Genomic DNA, 18,632 nt, shown 5'->3' on the forward strand with positions numbered 1-18,632 from the left:
GTCAGTGCTCTTGGAAGAGAGCTGTGGCAGTGACATGGATTTTTTGTTGTTCACACATAGTGATTTGTGAATATGCAAGAGGAAGAGGAGGAGGAGGAGGAGGAGGAGGAGGAGGAGGAGGAGGAGGAGGAGGAGGAGGAGAAGGGGGGGGGGGGGGGACGAGATTCAAGCAGTGTTTAAGTACCTCATGAAGCAAGGTATGAAAGCAAAGGACATTCATACTGATTTCCAGAACACACTAGGGGACTCTGCTTCTCTATATTTAGCTGTTGTCAAGTGGGCAAATGAATTTAAATTTGGTTGGGAGAGCTTAGATGATCCGCACAGTGGTCAGCCAAGATGTGTCACTACTCCAGAAATCACTGCAAAAGTGCCAAAATAGTCATGGAGGATCACAGATTGAAAGGGCATGAAATTGCTCACACTTTCCAGATGTCATCTGAAACAGTATATCACACTAACTCAAGAATTAGAACTGAAAAAATTATCTGCAAGATGGGTGCCACGACTCTTTATGTTGGATCAAAAACACATGAGAATGGACATATCAGAACAATGTTTGGCCCGTTTTACGAGAAATTTACAAGATTTTTTGCTCTGGCTTGTGACCACAGATGAAACTTGGGAGCACTACTATACCCCAGAGACAAAACAACATTCAAAGCATTGGAAACATGCTGATTCCTTGCCACCAAAGAAAGCCAAGACAATTCCTTCGGTGGGAAAGGTCATGGTATCAGTGTTATGGGATGTGAAGGGGATTCTGTTTGTATATTATCTCCCCACTGGGTGAACAATTACTGGAGAATACTGTGCTAACCTCCTGGACAAATTACAACAAAAGGTACATGAAATAGGCCAGGTTTAGCAAGTGAGAAAGTCATCTTCCATCAAGACAATGCATGTATTGTTGCCATGGCAAAATTACACAAACTAAGGTACAAATTGTTGCCACACCTACCTTATTCCACTGATATGGCTCTGTCAGACTTCCATCTCTTCCCAAAACTAAAAATTTTTCTCGGTGGACGAAGATTCACTTAAAACGAAGAACTGATAGCCCAAGTTGACAACTATTTCGCAAGCCTGGAGGAAACCTTTTGAAGATGGGCTCAAGGCACTGGAATATCATTGAGCCAAGTGCATTAATCTACAAGGAGACTAAATTGAAAAATAAAGTTTCAATGATTTAAGTACTTTTTTTCTATTACACTCTGGGAACTTTTCAAAACACCCTCACACAAACCTTAGACTACTATTTTAGCATGCCTTTACTGCCCTCAGTGTGTTCAATGGGAACAGTTTCCCTATGTCTCATCTTTAATTTTTACTAATGTAGAAACGAAATCCTCCAGGTAACTCAAGAGCAGAGCAAGACCTCAGTAAAGTTGAAATCTACATGATCAGGGAGTTATTCCTCACCTTATCTGATTTGGATACTCTCAGGAATAATATGGTGTTTGGTGGCCAAAGTTTTGTTATGTATGTTTGTCACCACCTCGGTTAGTGCTGTCAGCACAGTGATAATTCTACTGTATATCAGTCATCAGATTCAAGTAATAAATCTCTAACACTGTTTGAGGTGATCTTCATTCAGCATATGTATTATTTCTTCCCCAGCTACCACCATTTGTCATTTTTCATGGTTCACCATATTTCTTCAAATTTTTATTGCCATATTATCTGCCTGCTTTTGTATGTAAAGTTTTCTGAAATGACAATCAACTAAATGTTCTGTGTCTCTGCCCCTGTATCCACAACTTTGTCCATAAGCCCTGAAGTTGCCGCTGCCCCCCCCCCCCCCCCCCCGTCTTATCCCACATACCAATAGCCACTATCTAAAACAATCCAAGAGCACTATAATCTCATATGAAGCATCTTCATCCTCATCAGCACTACTGCAAACTTCAACAGCACAACGGCCTGATGCTATTAACAGTAAGTCATCCCATGAACTGTTAACACCCACTGACCTTTAGACAACTATGCATGCTACCTCAAACAACTCATTAAAAGAAAACTTAGTATTCATGTTTCTGGCCACAAAATATATTAAAGAAGGCAATTTGGATCACACTAATTCTGCTTCCACCACCTCTTAGATGTACTCATCACATACTTACTTTGTTTCCTCCTGAATACAAATACATAATAAACCCTACACTTGCAAACAAAATAAAACCTCATAACTTTAATATTCTGAATCTGACCACACAGAAATATTCAATCATTGTAGAATCCAGCAACTGTGAATTCTGTGTTCATCTGATAGGCTAGATACCTGTCACTAAATTTAGACAGCAAGCTTTTCTCAACCTCCTTAGTAATCCATCCTCTTCCACCCCCCCCCCCCCCCCCTCTCCTCCTCCATTAGAAATAACATCAGCCATCTCATCACTATCTACTTTGAACACTGTGTCCCTGACACTAGTGTGTATGAGGTTTATCACAAAATTAATTCCAACCCTGCAACCCTTGACACTTTAATTAGCAAAGCACTTAATATTCACATCAACTCTGGCCCCACTTTTGTCAGACCAGTCTTTGTGGATGCCACTGCTACCACTCATCAACTTCTTATATAAAATTCTTTTAGGGTCTGATGAGCCAGCAGTATAGCACTCTAAAACAACTAAGATGAATCTTTCATTCATCATAACAAAATTTTATTTGTGTGGGGGCTCAGAGCCTCATTGTGTTTTGTGAATCAAAACATAGTCCAGGTAAGATGCATTATTTTTTAATATCTATGCACATGGCAATTGACATTTGGTAATTTTCAAGCACATATCTTAATCTTCCAGCTTCATTTTACATTATATCACTCATACGTTTATTTGTTGCCTTTGTTGTGTAGACAGATTTTCAAAAATCTAAACTTATTTTCTATCACTGCCTTAAATGCCTTACATGCAACAGTCAACATGCTTCGGACTTTAAAAATTCACCCACCTGTGTGTACTTTGAAAAATTCATTATCTCCTCAACTATTTACCCAACATCCAAGTCTGAATGAATTGTAGCAGCCAAAACTAGTTTCATCTCACCTATCACAAAAGTAAAGCACAGATCTATGGAACGAAAAACTAATCTAATCTAATCCAGCGAAAATTGATATAGTGAAAGTGTATGAGGTAAAAGGGTGGGTAGGGGGGACACCAAATGTTAAGGTACTTGTGCGAAGAAATGTTCTTAAATCAGCCCTCTTACTAATGACCCAAGGAATTCATAGGACTTTAAACCATCTGCCCTTTCTCCTCAAGTACATTCAGATGTCAACTAGTAGAATACCATCTAGTTGGAATGGCAGGTACGTAGTAAAAAGTTACAGTAGTTTTAAAAAAATTGATTAAGGTTCGTCATCAAATTTAAACTTTTATATTTAAACATCTTTACGCTCCTTATTAATAGATTTTTGATAAAATAATTAGTCTCTTAAAAAATACTGGCATAGTGGAGACTGCTCGTTATGTGGTGCTGAATTGTGAAATAAAATGATGTCTGCTGATTCATTTTACAGGAAAATTTTTGTGAGAGGACAAACGTACAAGAATTTCATCATTTTTATTATTTTATAGAAAATTTTTTGCAGTCTCTGAATGAGTCATAAGCGCTTTGAAAGATAACCACAGAAATGTTGTATGTAGATAAGTAATAAAATACTGAAGTTTGCATCGTACAGGTACTGATTCGACATGTATAAATATTATCTAGCTTTTATTATTTTGTAAAAATGTAAATGTAGTCTCTGGTTTGACAACGTGCGTTTTAAGAGATGTACATAACAGACATTGCAGAAAATGACAAGAATGCAGTACCGGTACACGTTAAAGTCGCTCACACACTTATACGTTACAACATAAATTACAGTCACCTGCAGTTTCACTGGAATAAATAAATAAATATACGTACACATATAAAGTAAATTGAAAAATAGTTCTGCACAATGACAGTCTGAAGCGTAACTGCGACGCTGACACTCAGGCAGTGGCGGCAGGGCAGGCGCCACCACTGGTGAACTTCGACGTCCAATGCAGCTTTGGCCGGCTGGCGCCAATGGCCTGGCGCACGCGGTTCCCCGTCAGAGCACGCTGGCAGCGGGCAGCGCGTGTCGCCGCTGGCGAGCCTCTATCTTCCTGCGCAGAGTGAGCAGCGTAGCGGGACTGGCGCCTGTTCCCTGGCGCACGTGCTTCCCCGTAAGCGGCCGCCTTCGCCGGCGCGCCTCTGACTCCGCGGCGCACTTGTCCGCCGCATCGGGTGCCATCGCCGCATCTGCTCCTCCGTGAATCGCGCTCGATGGCTCCTGCGCCGTCTGCAACTGTTAACAACCTGTCTTCAGCTGCTTGCCGTTGCTCAAGACGGGTTCACTGGAGCGAAATTCATGCCGCTGTCGCACTGCAACTGTGTAGTGGACGGAGCCAGTGCTGTTATGAACGGACCATGTTACGAACAGATGCGTGGTTTCGAAATCTTAACAGGTCAAACTTAGATCATAGCTGCTAATGTTCAGTGACCGTGTCAGAATTATATTAGAACAAATAAGCCCTCTGTTGTGTACATAGTCAGCACATACACAACTTTCCCACTGGAGCGTGCCCCGCTAAGCACAACAGCGCAGGCGCAGCGCTCGTCCGTCTCCGCACTACGAGATGGCGCTGTCTTAGAGATGGACCAAATTCTGCTTCCGCCTATCCGCGTATTAATATGTATTGTAGCCAATGAGATTGTGATCCTCGAGGAGAAAAGGTTCTACGATACCAGCACTCGTGCAGTGATACCTCAACGCGCGAGGTATTATAACGAGTGTACAGAGCTCCGATTAATCAGTCTGCATTAGTCTGTAGTCAAGTTTCAGCCTGCGCCTAATAAGATCCTCATATTCCTGTACATAGCCATGAAGAGAAATGTATACACTTTGTCAAGTATCAGAGATATGTGAGAATAAGATTAATGTACCAAGACCAAAGGAACTTCAGATTGTCAATTGTAAATAGCATCCGGAACCAAGTTATTTTTATGCTTGTTATTATTTTAATAAATGGGTGTGAAAATTAATCAAGTTTTGTTTAAAGTGAGTCACCGTCAATCTTCTACTCAAAGCGTGCAAGTGGCATTTCTATCGTCTGACCTAATGGCAGAAGATAAACACGCCACGATAAGACCACGAGACATATTGCTGACACTCGCCTACTTCGCTAGAGCGACAAGTCAAGCTGATGCTGTGTGTACCGAAGGTCTTACAGTACGCACACCACACCCTCGGTCACAAATATTAAGTCAAAATTGACCAGGTTTCGACGCTACTATGAGCGTTGTCTTCAGAATTAAACTAACTGTTCTAAAACATAATAGTTATAGGACATTAATAAACTAAAGTGTGTGCTGACTGGAAAGAGATGCAGTACTTACAAGTCACATTCTAAAAAATCTAAGCCGGAAAGGCGACGTCATGAAAACTTGTAAATAAGATAAGATGGCTAGCCGCTAAGGGCTGCTCGTACCTGAGTGAACACGGGTTGCAACAAAACCTATTATATTAGTTTAATTCTGTAGACGACGCTCATGTAGCGTCGAAACCTGGTCAATTTTGACTTAATATTTGTGACCCAGGGCTTATTTGTTCTAATATAACTTAACAGGTATTTTAGAAACCTAGCCAACTGTCTTGTCATAAGGACACTAGAGAGTCGATTGCTTGACATGCGGGATTGTGAGTCACATTTCAGTGAAATAATCTCGCGTTACAAAACTCCGACTGTGTTCCTGTCTGGAGTAGATGAATTTGTAACTTATTCTTAGGAAGCCATTCGCATAATGTGTTCACTTAAATAACAAAAAATTGTTTCCCAAGAGTCGAAAATTCGGTAAAGTCGTCAGTAACTACGTTTTCGTGAACTGTCCGTATATCGTCTTAATAATCTGTTGCCGTGAAGAAACCTAAAATGAAAACGTAGTGCATTTCTTCCGTAACAAAGAGATACCAGTTCCCATTTGTAGACTGAATAGTTTGCGAGTTTAAGCAAGCTAAATTAATCGCAGGCGAATTGCTTCATGGTATATTGCGTCAGTGAAAGAAATTATGTTTCTAGATCTTATGAATTTAATTTCAGTTTTCATGTTTCTGACAAATTTGGTTTATAAAGAACACATTTGTCATTCATTTTAAATGGTATGTGTATTAAAACGTGTTAAACGCTTTCTTGCATACTAGTTTAAATTTTATATTAACTTATAAGTAAAAGTGATCGTTACTTAGATATTATTTAGTTCACGCTGTAGACAATGTGTCACTCAGATTACGTTGCCAGATGCGCTTTTGTCGCCTTCTAAATCACTCCTGAATAACGTGAAAATAACTAAATGAAATGAATACCTGGAGTGCTAATGTGACGTATTTGGTAAACTATATACAGGGTGGTGATAAATTACATACCTGAAAGTAGCATTAAATAACTCAGGAGATTTACTTACTTGAAATACTCTATTCTCAGTCCTGAAACTGACAAAAAATAAAATTTCTGTTTACAAATGTTTCAGCTCCAAACTCTTCTTGTGGACTCCCGTAGACTGCATCCATACGTCACCATGAAGACTTCCACAACGTGGCCTGTAACCCATGGGTGATCTTGATCTTCCTCTCAGTGTTAAACAGCCTGTTTCCACAAACCGATGATCCTGTGTTTTTGCAGTCTCTGCATGAGACGGAGTCTTGTGATAATCCATTCTGAAGCGTCTTCTTACAACAATTCGTGGTTGTGTTTCATAGTACCGAAAGCAACACTTTGCACGTCCGCTCCGTTACACGTCTCCATTGTTACTACAGTCGTGCACCGTGAACGCATAACGAGCAAATGGAGCGACATCGTGAGGTATAGGACAAACTTGAGAACACAGCATGACGTTTGCAGATCTCCCGGCGAATAATCAGTCGGTGGTTTCAAAACTATTTGCTATTACTTTTAGGTAACTAATTTAGAATACCTCTGCACAAAAGATATACAGACACACATCACATTAAGCATGGCGCAGTAAGACAACTTCGAGCGCATCGCGACACGTGTCTTAAGCCATATCGATATTCTCTTTACTATTGTATTTACAGTTCTATTTACTTCAGATTGAAGAAAGACATGACTCCCCTTATAGGTTTAACAAATAAATACCATGAAGTGACTTTGGAGATAACGTGCAATCTCTCAATATTTCGCTCTCTGCTTCTCTCCTATGTGGCCGTAGCACGGATAGTTGTCTATCTGCACCTAGCCACATCATGGATTATGTTCTGCATAGAGTCCGTTGTAGTGACAAAAAAAAAAAAAAATTCTGTTGGACTGCTTGGTAGTTGAATATAAATTTTCAGATTTCATACATGTAAAACTTAAAGCACCAGTAAGGAAGATCGTGTGGTTCCGTAGTTTCTGGTCGCATAAACTTTTTCCAGATTTTATTCCTTAGATTTATCAACAACTATCGTCAGCAAAATGGTTCAAATGGCTCTGAGCACTATGGGATTTAACATTTGAGGTCATCTGTGCCCTAGACTTAGAACTACTTAAACCTAACTAACCTAAGGACATCACATACATCCAAGCCCGTGGCAGGATTCGAACCTGCGACCGTAGGGGTTGCGCGGTTCCAGACTGAAGCGCCTAGAACCGCTCGGTCACACCGGTCGGCTATCGTCAGCAGGAAGTGACTATTTCAGTAACGTTTTTGACTGCTCTCACAGTCATGATGTATCGAAAATGCCACCGATTTAAAACATGCTAGCAGATAAAAATTGTTCGTCATACTGGGACCTTTGGTTTATACGGGCAAGCGTTCTACTGACTGAGCCCTCGAAAGTAGGCTGTGACTAAGATATGTCTCAGCAATATCCTTTGCACCAGTCCCTCGAGGTATGTGGGAGAACTTCTGTGAAGTTTGGAAGGTAGGAGATGAGGTGCTGGCTTAAGTAAAATTGTGAGGGGGGGGGGGGGGGGGGAATCGTGAGTCGTGCTTGGATACTTCAGTTGACTGAGCACTTTCCTGCGATAGGCAAAGGTCCCAGGTTTGATTCCCGGTCCAGCAAAGAGTTTTGAACTGCCAGGAAGTATCATGAGGTGGTATGCTTTATCATTTGTTTCCGTGTTTCGGGCCAGGAGGTGGGGTAGGTGTTTCTCTCAACGCTCACAGTGATACAGCTAGATAGCCTGGGAATGTTAGAATCATTTGCAGGCAAAATCCATTAGTTACTTACGTTAATTTCTACGCAAACACGCAACAGCCTCAAATGAAGATGAATTGGTGGTAGGATTAGGGGGTTAAACGTCAAGGTCATCGGCGCACTCACATTTTGAGACTAAATTTATTAATGCATTCAAAATTGCATACTATGAGGTGAAATCCATAATTAAGTGTAATATGTATCCAAATGTCTCCATATCAACTGAGGTGATAAACAACTCCATATCCAGCTATATACAAGAATATTCAATAATTGTGAACAACAACAACCACCTCATGTCACTCAGGATCAGCTCCATGCTAAGGAGTACAAGGACCACTGCCAAGCACACTTAAATAATAGGTCACCGATCTCAGATTGGCAGTGGCACAAAGACTTTACCATTGGGTTACTGAAGCATGGATGAAAGGCTTCTGAATTTCTGACTATGATACAGTATATTGATGACAGTATAAGAGTACGTGAAAACCAGACTGATGATATGTCCCACCTGTCTGCAGGGCACCGTTTAGTCTGGTAGTGAAAGAATTCACCTGGGATCTTTACGTGAGATGAAATGGATCCTCATACGTCTCGCACAGTGTCTTAACTGTGACTATACAAGTATCTACTGTACGACCATGTCCTGTTTGAATACAGCGCCACAGAGGCGACTGTCGCTTCAGCAAGGCACCTCTAATGTAAAACTGTCCTCAACCAAAGGGTTAAACGCCACAGTCATTCGCTAGGCGTTCCGTCCTTTAAACCGACTTACCAATTGGGGAATCTATAGCTTAAACTAGACTCATAACCGTTTTTAGGGTTCCGTGCCTTAATCGCCAGAAACGGAACCCTTACATTATCACCTTGTCCATCTGTCTGTCCGTCGGTTAAGACCCCCTTTTCTCAGTAAGGGGTAGAGTTTTTAAGTTGAAATTGTATTTAATACCGGGGTTTGCGGCCCCTTGGCGGTGTAAAAAATTGAAGCTTCTAAGTCAATGCAATCAAAAGATTTATGTCGCATATTTTGACACCCGCAAACACTCATCAGAACCTGTAGACGAATATCTATACGCATAACTAAATAACTACGGAACTCTAATTGCGCGGGTCCTACTTGCACTTGGCAGGTTTTTTCACATTAAATAATCATCTCTGGAGTAAAAAGAAGCGACAAGCAACAGAAAAAATTACCAACTAAGGACTTAACAACGGACTTCTGGATCTGTAGACTGAATACTTAACCACGGCAGAATCTCGGAGCGACACAATGTTGAATGTGTGTTTCGCAGTGCATTTAGCAACATAACGATGTTCGTGACAACCTTTGGCACTGCTGACACCCTCTGGATAGTTCAGCCATTCTCTAAGGACGGCGTGCGCCAGAAACCCCACTTGTGATATCTGTCATACGACCACACCACCGCCTGAGAAATCGATCCGCCGGATGCGATTCTCTCGATAAACGGAACAGAAGAACGGCTGTGTTAGCCAAAGAGAACACAGCCAGTCGCACTACATATGCTCGCCGCGAGGTGCCGCTAGGCCACTTCATGTGCAGCAGGAGAGTAGTGCGATTGCGCCAGTCTAGTGTCTACAGTTCGTAGCCACGCTCAGTGGTCAGCCAACGTCGGTGCATCGTCTGCAGCTGTCATTGCTGCCATCAAGTCTTTGTAGCTCCGTTCCAAATTAGTCTTCAAATTCACAGGATTCACCGGATTCGACATTCAAGATTACCAGAGATTAATTCGTCACTGCAAGATTTGTGACTTGTAAATTATGCCATTCTACAGACGCTTAGTCTAGTCGCGTCTTCTATGTCAACCAACTGATCAAGGACTACAGAAAATTTAAGTAATATATATATATATATATATATATATATATATATATATATATATATATACGGAGGCTGCGCTGCTGCTCTGGCGCCCGCTAGTAGTCATACCGAATTGGGGGAGGGGGGGGGGGGGGGTGAAGGGCTTGCCTTTCTGCGATCGCTTAGGACTCAGTCACAGGCTGATTCTGTACAGATTGCTGGCACCATGGGTGCTGCCAAAGTTGATGGTGTTAGAGGGACCTTTCGCCACTTTATTCATGCACGTGCCAATGTCTCACCCCTCCGCCATCAGGTCACAGGAGGGCATAGAACAGGAAGACTGAAAACATAAGCACTCTTTGCTACTTCGGATCACGTTGAAATTTCCTTGAATCGATGTCAATGGTCCGCAGTGGTTCCATCCTATACACCAGGGAAAAAGTTAAGGTCCCACTGCGCTCCAAAGAGGTGCTAACACGTTCATTGGGACTGGTGGCTCACGATGTTCTTAGGGAAGGGTTGAATCGTCCGGAGGTTGTCAGCAGTGATCGAGATTGCCACGAACGTCATCCCGTTGCTCGTTTCACTGCGAACTGTCTTTTTCGATGGCAAAAGTGTGGGAATGGGCACCCCCAAGGAAAGCGGTGGTTCACTGACGGACGCCCTTTATGCCATTTTGAGACCTTTTACTGTTGATTGTGAGCGGCAATGTCTGAAATGCTTTCCTCGGCACCTATAATAAAACGGCGCGATTTTACTGCTGGTCGTCGTGGTTCTGACCTCCTCCGTGAAGGCGTCACAAGAAGGGGTGAAATGTGGGTAAGAGGGTGTGTGACGACTTTCCCATCGTGCGAAACGTCCAGAGTGGGCAGAGTTGTGATATTTGGTGCCGATGTATCATCATTAACCCATCTTACGTTTCACACGGAATTCTGAGCGTTGGCCTTTTTTCGGATGTTTCGACACCTTTGTGTTTGAAGCGTTGCAGAGCCTAGGGTGAAGTAGCAGGGCGCTACGGTTTTCCACCGTTGCAGATGAGGGTTATAGGAACGTAGAGCCAAATTTCAAACTCGTAGATCGTAATGGGAGACAATTACGGAGTTTTGAAAGGAGATCATTTAATTGTATTGGACAGTATTTCAGTTGCAGATTATTGTTTTGTGCGATAGGTGTTTGATTCTTCTGTAAACGGGGAATAAGTTACGTGATGGCCAAAGGAAGCTCGAACTAACCATTCGCGCTGCCTGGAGGGCGAACTGCCTGCGCAGCATTTCCTGCGCGTGGAAGTGGTGCAACAGCTGGGTGTAGAGCAGCGCGCGCGGGTCGCCGGCGGCGGCGGCCAGCTGCCTCTGCTGGCGCTGTACGCGCCGCACCAGCGCCAACGGGATCAGCGCCGGCACCTCCCGGCCGCAGCGCCGCCGCGCGCCGCCCACGCTCAGGTCCATCGGCTGCTCGCCCCCGCCGCCCCCGCTGCTACCGCCGACGCTCCCTTCGCCGCTGCTGCCGGCGCTGTCGCCGTCCGCCGCGGATCCTTCAGCCGCGTTACTGCCCGGTTCCGCCTCTCCCATCGGCAATCCTGCGGGCACAAACCATAAACAGATGTTGACGCACTCGCGACATTTTAGCAATGCAAATATGTACACTGATGAGCCAAAACAGTATGACCTACTTGTTAGCTTGTTTGTCCGTCTTTGGAACGAAATACATCCCTGATTCTCTGTATCAGTGATCCTACCGTTTGTTGGTAGGTTTATGGAAGTATGTCGCATTATACAGGGTGATTATAATTAAACGCTGTAGGAATAACACCACTGGTCAGAAAGACATCAAGTCGCAATGGTGTGTTATCGGATGTGACCGCTCAATGTCATTCAATACGATCACGACGACACCCCTCGATCGACGTTAGCACTCGTGGTGTCACTCGCCTTCATACATGGCAGTGAACGTTTAAAAATTCGTGACGCTAGCTCAATGGTCGTCAATTGATTTAAATGTTATTCCCGGCTGACTCTTAATTACTGCCACGGTGGTGAGGACAAAGAACTCATCCTGGTGATACCAGCATTATGCGTATTTTGATGTTCGATTAATCTGAATGATTTGCAATGTTCTAACGATTCTATTCGAACTCTATGCTGATGTACCGACAAGGACCATTTTCGCAGATAAAAATGCAAGTACGTAATGGACGTTCAGTTTCTCAATATAGTTCGTCGCACTCACACATACATCCGCTGTAAGAAAAATTTCGTGCATTTACATTTTTTGGTGTCCCACAATATTGGTTGGCTAAATATTATGACGATACGTTGTATACAACTTCCACAGATGATGTTTATCAAGTAGTCAAGACTACGTAATGAAGCCAAAATCGTGGATAAAATCGAAATGTAGTTTGTTTATTAACACATTTCTTTTCACTAACTAAATATGAATCGGGATTGGGGGTGGTGATCCTATCCTTTTCAGCATTAAAATGGTCGATATCGTGTTCTGAATAACTCGTGTCAATGTCTAAACATCGGGACAACCCAGGCTCTCAATTCGGCACTCTAATGTCTATTCTTCGCTCTCGAAACTGTATGCACTGTTTTTAGTATTTTAGGTCCCCGTTAATAAATATCTGGTGGTTAAGAAGCGAACTATTTTTATGCTGGCGCGTTGTTTGTATGAGTTACCCCCGCAACCGTCCAAGGATAAGATTCTCTTAATGTTCCGCGCACACGCGTTTCAAAATTTTATAAAATGCAGAATTACGTAAACTATAGCTTTCCGTTGTGTACAACTTTCGTGGGTTCCACAAACGTAATAGTTTCCCAAGAGTATTTTTCCCAGCTAACACAAAGTTTGAATTATTTGTCGGAATCATTTTCACTTCACCCAACAATAAACGTTTCCGATCACTTCGTCACACGTGATGCAATTTAAAGGTGCTTGAAGAGTAATCTCCTTAACGAATTTCGCAGTCGCGTTCCACTTTTTCGTCGACTAGCTCGATCGCGATAACTGAAGGTAGAGCGCTCAACAATGTTTTACATGTTCTTTTATATGTATTAAAAAACAAACGCGCCCCTGTATCTTTCTGTCCCGCTTCGTCTTTGCTACTTTGCTTTTTATTACTTTTCATTATATTGCTTCATAGTAATACTGTGCAGTTATTAAAGTTTCGTATTACTTTCCCCTTTTTAATTTTTCCAAAATAAAGCCTATCCCCGATTTTAATTAATATGATGCTAATTGACACGCCTGCCCGCAAAGTACCGTTATACGGAGAAGTGGGAAAACGTATGGAAGAAGAAAAATAAGTGCAAAAATTGATCAATAGATGGTGCTGTATGTGTCAGAATACGCAAATGAAAACGCCTGTCATGCCCACGATCCATTGAAGTTGGTATAAAAGCGCCGGGGTAAACGGCTTTTCCTCCTTTCGCGTCTGCGACGTTCGCCATGACTGTCTCAAAACAGGATCGCGCTCTGCTTGTAAAGCTGTATTACAATGATGACTGTGCACAGAAGTTCCGGACACTACAGGGTTCGAAAAAAGGCGTTGGTCCGATGACTGCAGTGGGTCTGGAGAAAGCACTGAAGCTCAAATAGTTGTACGTACAGAGAGCTGGCTAAAGCCGGAAATAAGTTCAGCCGAAATTTTTTCAAACGATCCAACAGTCTTCAGAAAGGATAGATTAAATACAGTTGGTGGTGGAGTATTTATTGCTGTCAGAAGTAGTTTGCCTTGAAGTGAAACTGAAGTTGTGAAATAGTATGGATAGAGGTTATACCTGACAATCTGACTAAATTATTAATTGGATCGTTTTACCGACCCCCGACTGAGAAGATATAGTTGCTGAACAGTCCAAAGAAAACTTGAGTCTCATTTCAAATAAGTACCCCGCTCATACCATTATAGTCGGTGGTGACTAATCTACCCTCGATATGCTGGAAAAATTATACGTTTAAAGCCGGCGACAGGCATAAAGTCATCCGAAATTGTACTGAATGCTTTCTCAGAAAATTTTGAACAATTCGTTCATGAGCCCACTCAAAGCGTAAATGGTTGCGAAAGCATACTTGACCTTTTAGCAACAAACAATTCTGGACAAATAGGTAGTATTGTGACGAATACATGGATTAGCGACCACAAGGCAGTTGCTGGTAGGCTGAATACCGTAACACCTACAACCATCAAAAAGAAATGCAAAGTTTATCTATTTAAAAAAAGCTGATAAAAATGCTCTTAACGCCTTTTTAAGAGACAGTCTTCACTCCTTCCGATCTGATCATGTAAGTGTAGGAAAGTTATGGAATATTTTCAAAGAGATAGTATCGACAGCAGTTGAGACACACATACCACATAAATTAATAAGTGATGATACTGATCCCCATGGTACACAAAACGGGTCAGATCGCTGTTGCAGAAGCAGTGAAAAAGCATGCAAAATTTAAAAGGACACAAAATCCCCAGGATTGGCAAAGTTTTACAGAAGTTCGAAATATGGCGCGCACTTCAATGAGAGGTGCTTTTAATCATCTCCACAACGAAATTCTGTCTCGAAATCTGGCAAAAAACCCAAAGAGATTCTTGTCACGCATAAATCACACTAGTGGCAAGACGCAATCAATACCTTCACTGCGCGATAACAACGGTGAAGTCACTGGTGACAGTGCAAATAAAGCAGACTTATTAAACACGGTTTTCCGAAACTACTTCACCATAGAAGAGGAAGTAAATATTCCTCAATTCCAATCAAGAACAACTGCCAAGGTGAGAAACATAGAAGTAGATATCCTCGGAGTAACTAAGCATCTTAAATCACGTAATAACGGCAAGACCTCCGGCCCAGATTGTATACCAGTGAGGTTCCTCTCAGAGTATGCTGATAAAATGGCTCCATATTTAACAATTATATACAACCACTCGCTCACAGAAAGAAAATGATTCGGAAATTAAGAAACACAGGTTGGTGCGCAACTTGGTAGAGGGAGGAAACGAATTGATTCGACGTCAGTGGAAGCAGTGACCACAGCAATGCAGGAGGAGAAGAGTAGTGGTGTGGTGTGCAAACGCGTAGTGCACGGAGAACTGCCCGAACATTGGACGTACCTGTGAGCATAGTGCGTAAAATGCAACTAAACATCCTCCTTTGTCATCCATTCAAAATTACCCATGTGCACGAGTGGCTTCCTGTTGACCTGCCAGCAAGAGAGACCTTTGCTTTAGAATTTCTTGCTTTCATGGAAGTGGACAATGGTTGGCCGTGGAAATTTTGTGGACAGACGAAGCCCACTCCCATATGACAGGACATGTCAATACACAGAACTGTCGAATATGGGCAACGGAAAATCCACACGGGCCGGCCGCTGTGGAAGAGCGGTTCTAGGCGCTTCAGTCCGCAACAGCCTTGCTGCTACGGTCCAGGTTCGAATCCTGCCTCGGCCATCGATGTGCGTCTTGTCCTTAGGTTTAAGTAGTTCTAAGTCTAGGGGACTGACGACCTCAGATGTTAAGTCCCATAGTCCTTAGAACCATATGAGCAAATCTACCAGTACCACTTCATCCTGGAAGTGTCACTGTGTGTTGCGAGTTTACGGCATCATTTATCATAGGGCCACACGTTTTCGAAGAGAGAGGTGCTTCCGGTCCTGTTACCTGTACCGTCACTGGTAAGCGGTATGAGTGTCTTTTGCGCATCCACATCACTCCAGCTCTACAACAGCGTGCATGTGTGGATGGGATCATTTTTATGTAAGATGGCGCACCTCCGCACATTGCAACCCAGTTAATCAGCTGCTAAAGCGCCAATTCGGAAATGCTAGAATTATCAGCCGCCATTTCCCTACAGCCTGGTCGTCCCAATCATCTGATCTTAATCCGTGTGACTGCTGGCTGTGGGCCTATCTGAAAGATTGTGTGTTCAGCATCCCGATTGCTAACTTAGTTGCATTTGAAGGCACGCATTGCCTAACACATTCTGAACGTGACCCCGGAAACACTTCGATCAGTTGTGGAACATGCTGTTTCTCGATTTCAACCTGTTTCAGAAAACAGTGGACAGTATACTAAAGGTATTTTCGCGAGTCACACGAAATTAATAATCCGATTTGTTTTTGATTAACGCTTTTATGCGGTTTTTGGCCTCACGACAATTAAAAACCGATTTTTCCCATCCGATGTGATATGACCTTGCCATGGTTGATGGGCTTACGCAACTAACAGTATCACATCTTTACACGCACGCACACTTAGTACAGTTTAACGTTAAACGTACACCTTAGGCATTGTTGTATGATTCATTTGTAGTTTGTAGTCGACCACTATTAAATTATGATACTTACAGCGCCTTGTATAGCTACATTTTGTAACTGTATTTTTCTTATGCCATACGTTTTCCCCGTTCTCCGATAATATTCCGTTGCAAGTTGACGTCATTCTGACCAGTGGTGTTATTTCTCCAGCGGTTTGAAAGTTTAACTTTAATCACCCTGTATTTCCACGCACAAGTCAAGTAAATAGCGTAAATAACGGGCCCCTGATTTGCGTACGCAGTGATTGCGCCCGATAGCGATCCAGGTGAGTTCCATAGGATTTACAGCAGGCGAATTTGGTCGCCGAGACATAAACGTGAATTCGCTATAATGCTCCTCAGACCACTGTAGCACCTTTCTGACTCCGAGACACTGACGATTATATTGTTGAAAGAAGACATCGCCGTCGGGGAAAACATCAAGCACGAAGGCATACAGGTGATTCGCAGCAGTCAGGGTGTCTTCGATTACGACCACAGGTGCCATACAAGAGCAGGAGATTGTCTCCCGTAGCATAATACGGCTCCCACCAGCCTGCCCCCGTGGCGCGCTGCACGTTTCGAGCCACCGTTCATCTCGATGAAGGCACTTGTGGAGACTACCATCAACCCAGTGTAGTAAAAACGTGATTCATCCGAAGAGCCGACACGTTTCCATTGATCGACGGTCGAATGCCTATGGTCCTGTACCCACTGTAATCTTAATTGACCATGTTCGGTCAACATGTGAACGAGTACAGATGGTCTGCTGCGGATCTCCATGTTCAACAGTGTACGATGAATCGTGCTTGTGCGTGCACTAGCATTGTTCTGTTTCGGCAGAGATGCCACAGATCACCATCGATCCTACTTTACGAAGCAGACAAAGTCCCGAACCCTACGTTCCGTGAAGAGTCATGGACGTCCAACCATTCAACACCTAGTGGTAGTTTCACTGTCCTTCCTCTTTCCGTAGATGCTCACGCCAGTGGCACGTGCACATTCGACCAGCTTTGCCGTTTTCGAGATACTCGTTCACAGGCTCTGCGTAACAATAATCTGCCCTTTGTCAAAGTAGCTTATCTTAATGAATATCTTCATCTGCAGCTCGAATCTTCGCAAGGGTGGTCTCCCGTCCATGTCTGCGCCGCTAACATGGTTTTGTTACCTCGTCACGTGCCCGCAACATCAGCTGGCGGCATCCAATGTCGCGGTCGGCAGTGGTCATAATGTCTGGACTTAACAACTTATATACACAGTGCTGTTTCTGCTACTAGGTAAGACAGACGGGCGCCTAGGACGGCAAAATTCTAGGGGTGGCAAAGGGTGGAAAAAATTTCATATCAAACAGCGAAGAAATTAAACGTATGAGGAGAAAAAATGATGAAAAATTAAAACACCAAATTATTTTCAAAGGCATAGGGAACAATTATTTGATACGTCTACGTACTCTGACGAAAGTAAGCAGATGGTTCAAATGGCTCTGAGCACTATGTGACTTAACTTCTGAGGTCATCAGTCCCCTAGAACTTAGAACTACTTAAACCTAACTAACCTAAGGACATCACACACATCCATGCCCGAGGATGGATTCGAACCTGCGACAGCAGCGGTCGCGCGGTTCCAGACTGAAGCACCTAGAACCGCTCGGCCACACCAGCCGGCCTGTTGTCCTCCATCAGTTTTAAAGGGATTGAAGTCAAGACATGAAAACTGAGGACTGTCCGCAGAAAATGAGGGCGTCAGGTCACCTTAGTTTAATGACTAGAAGTATAATACTAGATTTGCGTTGTTGTGCCGGTGGTGGTGGTGGTGGTGGTGGTGGTGGGAGGGGGATTTTGGGGAGACCGATGGTAGCAAAAAAATTGGGTGTGTAATTTTTCACTTCTCGCCTAGGGCGGCAAAACACCTAGAAACGGCCATGTATGTATGTACGTATGTATGTATGTATGTTCATCTCAGCTAGTACACCGCTTTAACCCAACTTTTGTACACGATGGCAGCCCTGACCCAGACAGCAGACGCTGGAATATTTAGCTCGTATAGATAAGTGGTTAATTTGGTAGCTGTTAATAAAGCTGAAGTTACACTGTATAGAAGTTAATTTGCGCCTATTCTAACTTACCTACTGAATATTTCACTTTTTCACACTAATTTTCGGAAAGGACACTTAAGGGCCAGTTTTCGCATATTCCAACGTAGGTTTACACAAACTTATGACGTTTATGTAAGCATTAAGCGCAGATTTTAGGCTGTTTTCATTTGAAATATACTGGGTGGTTATAATTAAAGTGCAGCTGCTCACGGAGGTCCAGTGTGGGCT

The 18,632-nt window shown here is 43.1% G+C and overlaps 1 protein-coding gene across 1 annotated transcript in view; it reads right to left on the reverse strand.

The window, feature by feature from the left end:
• Positions 1-3,362: 3,362 nt before the first annotated feature.
• Positions 3,363-18,632, reverse strand: part of LOC126298528 (uncharacterized) — a 113,994-nt gene continuing 98,724 nt past the window's right edge. Inside the window, exons 2-3 of the mRNA XM_049989888.1 lie at positions 11,258-11,601; positions 3,363-4,318 (exon numbers count right to left, since the gene is read on the reverse strand). Of these exons, the coding sequence (XP_049845845.1) occupies positions 4,082-4,318; positions 11,258-11,593 (573 nt within the window). The 5' untranslated portion in view covers positions 11,594-11,601 and the 3' untranslated portion in view covers positions 3,363-4,081. The remainder of the gene's footprint in view (positions 4,319-11,257; positions 11,602-18,632) is intronic.

Source organism: Schistocerca gregaria, chromosome X (genome assembly GCF_023897955.1).
Source record: "Schistocerca gregaria isolate iqSchGreg1 chromosome X, iqSchGreg1.2, whole genome shotgun sequence".
Lineage (NCBI taxonomy): Eukaryota > Metazoa > Arthropoda > Insecta > Orthoptera > Acrididae > Schistocerca > Schistocerca gregaria.